Source organism: Mytilus galloprovincialis, chromosome 3 (assembly GCF_965363235.1).
Source record: "Mytilus galloprovincialis chromosome 3, xbMytGall1.hap1.1, whole genome shotgun sequence".
Classification (NCBI taxonomy): domain Eukaryota; kingdom Metazoa; phylum Mollusca; class Bivalvia; order Mytilida; family Mytilidae; genus Mytilus; species Mytilus galloprovincialis.
Genome location: NC_134840.1, coordinates 3288609 through 3298377, shown reverse-complemented (window position 1 = coordinate 3298377; position 9769 = coordinate 3288609). Strand labels below are relative to the sequence as shown.

At 29.7% G+C, this 9769-nt stretch overlaps 1 protein-coding gene across 10 annotated transcripts in view; it reads right to left on the bottom strand.

Annotated features, from left to right (window-relative positions):
• Positions 1-383: 383 nt before the first annotated feature.
• LOC143066958 (sodium/hydrogen exchanger 9-like) overlaps positions 384-9769 on the bottom strand; it is a 39231-nt gene continuing 29845 nt past the window's right edge. For 5 of the 10 annotated variants that reach the window (XM_076239833.1, XM_076239839.1, XM_076239841.1 and 2 more), the window contains 2 exons: positions 9500-9631; positions 384-4838 (listed from right to left, as the gene is read on the bottom strand). In XM_076239833.1, the coding sequence (XP_076095948.1) occupies positions 4740-4838; positions 9500-9631 (231 nt within the window). In that variant the 3' untranslated portion in view covers positions 384-4739. Of the gene's footprint in view, positions 4839-6335; positions 6362-6654; positions 6677-7528; positions 7639-9499; positions 9632-9769 lie in introns of all 10 variants that reach the window. The other 5 variants (XM_076239835.1, XM_076239836.1, XM_076239834.1 and 2 more) reach the window with 5 other exon arrangements.

The window sequence follows — 9769 nt, the reverse complement described above, 5'->3', positions numbered from 1 at the left end:
TTGGTGTATAGAATGATTGTTAGGTTTATTATATATTTCAAGTTTGGTTTATCTGACCATGACTCATTTCTTGGATCTTATTAAGATTTTGTGATAGTTGTAGTAAGCTTTATATTTCAGACTCATTTCAGTGTGTGCACTTTTGTTTGAAATATAAGCCAAAAACTGTGTATTTAACTTTTGGCCATGACAGACTGGAATAAAAAACACAATCTTTATACTAGCCATTAACCCCAACTTAAGTTGAAATTGGTCAGATAGTTTCAGAGGAGATCTTTGACAAAATGTAACAACAATGGAGGAGGAGGAGGACAGACACCAAGTGATGCCATTAGCTCATTTGACCCTTTAAGCAAGGTGAGCTAAAAATAATAAAACAAAGATGGCATTTTTGTAACATTTATTAATCAATAGGTCAATAGCTTAAAATTCAGCATTACAGGAATATGAGATTTTGTAAACAATTATAAATGTTGCCTTCTGTTATCGAAATTGTTAAAAAAAATTATATCCTTATTAACACTGGTGAAGTTTAGAAAATATAAGGAGAGCTTTTAGTAGATTATAACTGACAATGACCTCTTGATCCATCCAGATATCTCGTGTGTAATAAATGCAGATTTAAATGTATTTGTCAATGGAATGTAAATCAGACCCTTATTCTAATCTAAAGCTGAAACTCCTCCCTACATGCATCATTACAATAAGAAATATAATTGTACATCATTTGCATATAAAACAAACGGATTTGACACAAAGCTTGTGTGTTAAAGAAACTATTTTTTTCAATTTGCAATGAGATGTGTCTTAACAGTTTAAAGTAAGATTGGTTTGAGATTTGGAAAGAAATGAACCAAAAACTGATTTTTTTTTTACATCAACCAAAATTAAAACAAGATATTTTATTAGCACTTACAAGTCATTGGAGTACAATATAAAACCCAAATTAACACATTTCACTTGACACGTGCAGAAAACAACATGAAGTTTGCATAAAAATACATTTACTATATTCAAACAAAACATTTAATAGTGTTTTCAAAGCTATGCACACATTTTACATACCCCAATAGAAACACAATTTTTAAAGACAATAATAGTATGTATGTATTGTGCACAAGAAGACCAATCATGTGTATCACAAATCATTGACTGATCTGAATAGTCGTTATCTATATTCAATCAAAATACAATGGTTTAATAATATATTAAACAATAAATACATACATATATATAAATATAAATAAACTTTTTTTGCAAAAATATAACAAAGTAAAAAACACACAACAACTGAGACTTAAGAAATCTCATAACAGATTCTGAGGTCAGAAACCATGGTAAAGAGATTGTAGAGGCGGATTTATAGGGGGACCCCTTCTCTGAGAAAACATTTGGTTGATTATATAGGGAATCGCTAAAGCATGACCAGATGCCCCCCCCCCCCCCCCCCGTCTTAGACAGTTATTAGATCCACCACTGGTTTGATGACAGTGCTAAATCTTTGTAAGAACACAATAATTGTTCTAGCAGGGAAAAAGCCAAGGTGACCTTTAAAACCTCTTGACCTGAGTTTTTATCCCTGTACCTTTTTATAGATTGCTTTATGGTATAGTTTTGCTGAAGGCTATATGATGACCTCTTTGTCAAGTGGTCATTCGTGGATAATTTCATCATCAGAAATCACCACATCAAATAATGATTATACCAATAAGGCCTTCAACAATGACAACCCTCTTAATTTTTTTTAAGAAGAAACAAGAATCGGAACAAGTTTCATTCTTTTAAATGTTTTCTAATCAAATTTAAATTTACCTGTAAAAATGTGCATATTTTGAGGATTCTTCATTTAAATTGGTTGTAAAATGTTTTACAAATTTCTTTTTGAATTTTTAAATTATATTGTACATTGTACAAATTGATTCTTATTCTATTTTCTCATTTTAAAATCAGACTATGGTTGTTTGTATAAGAAAAAACACTGATACTACATAAGAGAAATTCTGGTATTATGATGGAAATGAAAATTAAGAAATCTTTTACTCAGAGTTATAAAAAAAAGTACACCAGAACACTCAAACAGTCCATTGCTGGAAATAAAGTTTATTCTTAACACCTACAAATTTCTACATGAGCAAATTGATTTCCTAGCACTTTTGATTTTTTAATATTATGCATTTTACATTCCAACAGGGTTTGTTTTCAAAGTAAACAAAAGTAGTGCAATGTTCCAAATTCAAGCGAGGAAATTCATTTGAAAAGTGAAAAAAATCTGGTTGTTACAGAAACCATCCAGAACCAATTAAAAAGATTTGTTTGCAGAATTTAATTATAGATTAGTTCTAGTAATGAAAACTAGAGAAATTTCTTGGCTACATTCACATTGAAGTGGGATAGTCCCAAGATGAGATGTAGTAGAGACCATTTCTCAAGATGAACAACCAAAGATAATCTGTTCATTATCTTCCTAGGGAACATCAATGACATTGGCTATTACATCCATCATGTTCTCACTCTACCAGAAACATCTCTGAGTAGTGTCACTTCAGATTGACAATTATCACATAAAAAGATCAATGCAAATTTAAGAAATCAGGAACATACACAAATCTAATTTTTTGTTATCAAAGTTTTCTTTTGAGAAACCTTGATAAGTACATGTGATTATTTGAAACAAGTTACAATAATTGACAATAACACATGTTTAACTGAAAATATTCAATTAAGTAGTTTTTACCTTATCACAACACTAACAAAGCCATCAAAAGTAATGCCCAACAAACAGACTTTTATTCCCAAGAATTTTATTTAAGGCATAACTTCAAACACATGCTTTGTCTTACTCTTTTCAAAACCATCAAAGCAATACTTAGATTGTCATACAGAAATCTGTATAAAAGCTGAACACTTGGCAATGAATATAGGTTAGGATACAAATATACAGATTTGTACACTTTTCAATTACTTTATAGTCCAAATATTGTTGATTTTGTTCCTATTACATTTTTTAAACTGAACAAATGCACTTAACTTAACTTTGTTCAATTAATTATGAAAAAAGATAAAAAAAACAATTGATAAATGCCAGATGGAAACTTCAGATCATAGGCTTTCTATATAAAAAATACTCCAGGTATATCTTACAATATTTAGCTTTGTACATAGAACTAATGTTGTCAAAGCTCCACACGATCAGGATCCACACGTTTTGTATTTGATACCTTTTGTGATAATATTCTATGTAAAACAACAATTCACTACAAAATATATTTTAACTATAAAACAATACAATCAATTTCTCCACAGTCCTTGTCTTTCAATCATACTCAGTACTCACTGTACAAAGTTTGTGTTTGATATGACAAATCCAGTATTTTTATTGTAAATTTCTGAGTCTGAGTACGATAAACATACTTAAAAAGTTTTATGACTTAGTTTTGATTATAAAAATGTTTCTCTCTTTTGAACAAAAAGATGTGTCTAAAATATTACTATTTAGTTATCACTTATACAATGATGTTATGACACTGTTGTTCTAAAAACAGCCATGTTATTAGTTTTACATAAAATGTTGAAGGATCCAGTACAGGAATGTAAACCAAGCCTTATACAATTAATAATACTATTTTATGATTAAATATTTCTTAATATCTACATTTGTCTTAAATAACTTAACTATATAAAGTATTGTTCTTAAATATATTGCACACTTTCAAAATGTATGTATATTGATAAACAACCAACCAAAATTGTCTAAAAACAATTTAACAATTAACAAAAGATCAGTTTTTGAATGAATTTCAAATGATACCCATAAAAAGACAGGAATTTGCTGACAGATAAAATACTGTTAATGTAAGGCTGTAAAATGTATTAGAATAAACTCATCATAGATACCAGGACTAAATTTTATTTATACGCCAGACGCGCGTTTCGTCTACAAAATTTATTTGTTTGCTGCGGATGGTTCATGTATTAAAGTTATTTGATATAATTAGTCTAAGAGACTTTAGGATTTAGACTAGGCAGCAAATACCTGAAGATTTGTATTCATCTGATCCGTCATACAAGTTTAAACCTTAATATTTACATGTCTAATAGTTGCTGTATGCGGTAATGCATCTTTTAAAGAAATAATAGTCTTTGGTATAGTCCAGAGATCTTAACTTTATAATTGTAGAATGTGTATAAATCAATTTATTGATCAACTATTTTCAATAATTGCAGCTTAATTTGAAGGCTGCTGGCAAACTACAGGAAAAAACATACTATTAAATACTTAAATACAAATTTCTGTATCAACAAATCTTCTTTAACTCATTGGAAATAGACATATTTGTTAATTAGGTAGTTTACTATAGATATCCCATTAATAAGTTTTCAGATTTGAATGCAATAACTGAAAATGCTTTACATCAGACAATATTTGATAATAAAACACTTATATCACATGGCTTAATTCAATAGGCTTTGTAAAAATTATTAGAAAACACATCTACATATAACATTAACATAACTGATGATGAAACTCTTAAGCAAAATCTTAATATGATAAAACATAATAAAATTCTGGCAAAAATAATGTCGAAAGTTTTGAACATTGAAAGATTTATACACATTGAGTTTTCAATCTGAAATATATGTAATACATTTGCATGACATTTATATACTTCCATTGGGAGCAAAGATATCAATACATAATCTCATTTCCAATGGTATATGTTAAAAAAATTATGATTGGTTCAAACATTCTCTCCTAGAGGTCCAGGCACATTTATCTGTAATCTCATTGGCTGTCCGTGTCCTAAATCTCCAAGAATGTTATCATCTATGAGAGAATCCTATAAAATACACAAGATCTGAAGGTCATATGGTTTGAAATAATCAGATTAAAATATTACTATAGTAAATGAATTTTACAGGAAACTATGCAAAAAAGTTTAACAGTAACATAAATGTCAACTGGATAACAACTTAAAATATTGAAAAGACTCTTTATTTCTATTTTCATACTTTGAAATACTTGGTAATATAAACTGAACATATAATCAAATTAGTTAAGCTTGTGATATAATTTGTAAGATGATGGTTATCATATTAATAATTGTAGAAGTGTAGAAAATCAGATTATCCTGTTGTTAAAGCTAGATATGTTTTCAGCTTCATAGAAAAGGCAGTCCTTTGGACTAACTACTCTAAATATTTAACAGGTGCTCCTTTAAACAGTGTCCATGTTTAAAAACTTTAAAACATAATTATCCAGGTATTACAGGTCTACTGTGGATTCATTGATATTTGTGGATTGAGGAAAACTGACATATTCCTGGATATTTAATTAAAGTATGCATACATTCATGTAGAAAAATTGTCTTTTGTTGAACATTTAAATTTGTGATTCCCTGTAAAAATGAAATCGTTAAAAATTGATACCCAACGATATTCATGAATCCACAGTATTTGAGGGTAAAATTCTTAAATTTTATTCATGATCAACTATGAAGTGAATAAATTTTATAAAAATTTCTCAATTACAATTAACAATTATTCTGTTGGCCATGTTTTTTCCTTGGCAGATGATATATATTTATAAAATAAATCTTCCTCCAATAAATTGTTTCTAACAAGTTTTGTGTGAATCACATGTGTAGAAAAAGACGAAGTGATGTTTAAACATGAAGGTTTTTTATGAATGAGAACAAAATATGGAACCTTTATATAGGATTTTATATACATTGCCACGTTTGGTTCACACAAATGCCATAGTTTCAGAGAGAAAATTAATATAGTTAATTTAAAGATGACAGATTCAAAGTGATGGCAATAGCTGGCCTGTATGGCCAAGTGAGCTACTATCATCATATCAAAATAGAGTGAATCAGAACTATCAGGAATTTTTCTTTGAATCCATTCAAAAGAATTTCCATAAGAAAGTAAAAATCCTTCATTATTCAATTAGAATAAATGTTATTTTTAGACTATCTGTGCAAAACCTGTGCAATTAAAAAATATCAAGATGTTCCTACTGGTCATAAAATCTAATTCTCAAGCAAATTCCATAAATAGCTGTTAATAAGATAAACCCTGCAAGTATATTTGTCCTTAATACCCATTGTATGCAATGACCTCTATGAAACAAGACTTTGAAGGTGTACTGAGATTTTGTTATACTGTCCTGTATACTATATTACTTTAAATATCATAGAAGACAACATGTTGAAGAGAATTAGAAGACAATATTTAAATAAGTGAAAATATTACACCACAACGTCAAATTTCACAGATATCACGGTCTACATATGGTAAACAAACCAAAACAAAAATAAAATAAAAACCTTTACCTAGAATTACTGGTTTCTAATTCAACCTTGGTGAAAAAATAAATAATTTCTTGTCAAATATCATTACAAAACCTATAACCATTAGTTTATCATAGACATGTTAGACAGATGTCATACAGGGCAGCAAGTAAGTAAGTACAACAGGCAAAATTCAAAGTTTTTCACGTTTCTTTTTGTTTATTGGACATTTTTTTTAATTAAATGTGTGAACAGGAAAAACATCATACAAATTTTAGTGAAGATATGATCCGGAACATATACTGGTATTGATTGTAAAAAAAAAGAATTATAACTTTGGAATACATTTTTGTGTACTTACTCTTAATAAATTATTTTCCATTCTACAAAATTTAAGCTACAATAATCAGTATCATATTGTTTTTCAGTGGTTAACAAAGTTGTATAATCAATTTTTTAGTATATGGTTGACCAGGCACGGGAGTAAAGGGAAGATTTCCCCAACTCAAGACACTACCACTATACCATTGAGGTGGTCACAAGGTAAATGTCTAGCAGCTATTCTAGCATGTTGTTTTATTCTAGTCAATTTGCACACAACAGATATATTTATTATAACGCATCATGTTTTTCTAATGTGTAAACCTAACCTCTGATATCAGGTTAAAAATGTTTTACATTACGATATACCTTTCCCAAGCTACACCTGTGTGATTTTATCACAGATACAGGTAAGTATGATCAGAAATATATTCATATGATGACAGATACTACACAATTATACTCCCAGCATGCATTTCAGTACAACATGATTGAGAAAAAGACAAGAGGAAAGAGAGTTATATCAAGCAGTACAGTAAACACACACTACACTGTCACTTCTACATCATAACATTGTGTTAAAATATTACATTGTCATAAGAATGTGAATAGCATGTCATGTAGATTTGATTTAGAAATACTGATCAAAGTTGATCAAAGTTTTCATTCAAAATCATTGCTTTGGCAAAACAATACAAGATAATGCCACATCAATTGTATTTTTGTATCCTGTTTGAACAATATTAAATTATTTGATACGTTGTTTAGCTTTATCTTTTCTATTGAAAGTCAGTTATAAATAGCAGACTGAATTTTTCCTGCTCATATGGAAAGAATTTAATAATGATATTGATTATATTGAGGCGTTACGGAAGAAGTGACAGATAAAAATGGCCAATCAAAAGTTGCCTTACTTGACAGATCTGGAGGTCAAAGGTCAGGGTGTCAAAGGTACATCATCACTTGACATAGAATTATGGGAAGGAAATGCACCCTGGGATAGACCATTCAAGTCTGCCTTGACCTCAATAAAAAGAAGAAAAAAATACAGAAAAAAAACAAAAAAACACAAATAAACATATGGCGAAAGAACATGAAGCAAAGCTATATAAATCAGATATAGTGTCTATAAATACAGCCATAATGCACACAAACTATTGTAATTCAAATCATAAAACAAGGTCAAACCAAACCAAACATATACACTCTCTAACAACAAAACAAGTATATATGGTTTTTTGTTTCATCTTGTGCTACATAACCAAATAATGACCTAAGTCTTTTTTAACTAAATTTCACAGGTGAAAAAATAATTTTGCAATGAGAAAAAAATGCTAACTATTTTTGTACCAGGAATTTTAATTTGCTGATCAGGTAGCTGCAAGGCAAACATTAATGGAAGAGAAATCATCGAAGATACAGACCATCTTTGACAACAATCTACATGTGAAACTTTCTAGTTATATTGGATATAAGATCCTAATTATACAATGATCTTCAATGTAAAAACCTTAACAAACTACAAAATGTCAAAATGGCACCAAACCAGATTTTAATACATTGTAAGTTTCAATGTAAAAGTTCTGAATAATAACTGTTACCAGCAAATGTGAAAATCATCAATGTAAAACATGACTTCAATTTTGTCATTAGGAACAACATATTAAAATTTGAAGATATTTGATTGTTCATAAGGTATTGCAGGAAAATGACATAAAGTGCCATTTTCAAATCAATCAAGCACCATTATTCCTGAATACCAAAAGTTAAAATATCAAATAACAAACTTGACCTCCATCTGTAATAACCTTTTTAAATAGAAAAGTTAAATTGAATGGCTGATCATTTGTTGCATGGAAACATCTGGTGCCATCATCCTAACCACTGTTCAACCTTAATCAATAACTAGATCTTCATCAAAAAACCATGACAAAAATATCTGGAGCCTTTGTCCCAACCAATGTACAACCTTAATCACTAATTAGATCTACATCAGAAAACCATGACAAAAATATATGGAGCCTTTGTCCCAACCACTGTACAACCTTAATCAATAACTAGATCTACATTAGAAAACCATGACAAAAATATCTGGAGCCTTTGTCCCAACCAATGTACAACCTTAGTCAATAACTAGATCTACATCAGAAAACCATGACAAAAATATCTGGAGCCTTTGTCCCAACCAATGTACAACCTTAGTCAATAACTAGATCTACATCAAAAAACCATGACAAAAATATCTGGAGCCTTTGTCCCAACCACTGTACAACCTTAATAAATAACTAGATCTACATCAGAAAACCATGACAAAAATATCTGGAGCCTTTGTCCCAACCAATGTACAACCTTAGTCAATAACTAGATCTACATCAGAAAACCATGACAAAAATATCTGGAGCCTTTGTCCCAACCAATGTACAACCTTAGTCAATAACTAGATCTACATCAGAAAACCATGACAAAAATATCTGGAGCCTTTGTCCCAACCAATGTACAACCTTAGTCAATAACTAGATCTACATCAGAAAACCATGACAAAATTATCTGGAGCCTTTGTCCCAACCAATGTGCAACCTTAATAAATAACTAGATCTACATGAGAAAACCATGACAAAAATATCTGGAGCCTTTGTCCCAACCACTTTACAACCTTAGTCAATAACTAGATCTACATCAGAAAACCATGATAAAGATTCAAATGCTCATATCTATATCAGTACCATTCTTTAACCTTTTTCTGTTAAAAAGTTTTGATTTGATTTCAGAATAATTGCATACAGGCAGAAACTTTGAAAAATATTAAAGCAAAATGCACAAAAATCATATAATACATGTACTTTTAAAAAAGAAAGGAGAAGAATAAATAGACAATTTGGTTATACCTCTGTAATATCATGTTTGTCTGTATCTTGTGTGGCACCATGTGACACAGTGCTAATACTTTCTCCAATAGAAAGCTCTCGGTGGTCTATAATCATATCTGTATCAGAATCGGCTTCTATGTGTACACATGGCTGTTAAATATAAACAAAGTCATATACACGATCTCTATCATAGTACATGTATGGCGAAATAAAAACCTTTAAAACTTTCATGTTGGGTTTGCAGTTAAACTGATTCAAAAAATTTGCTTACATTTTTATCCTTTCTAT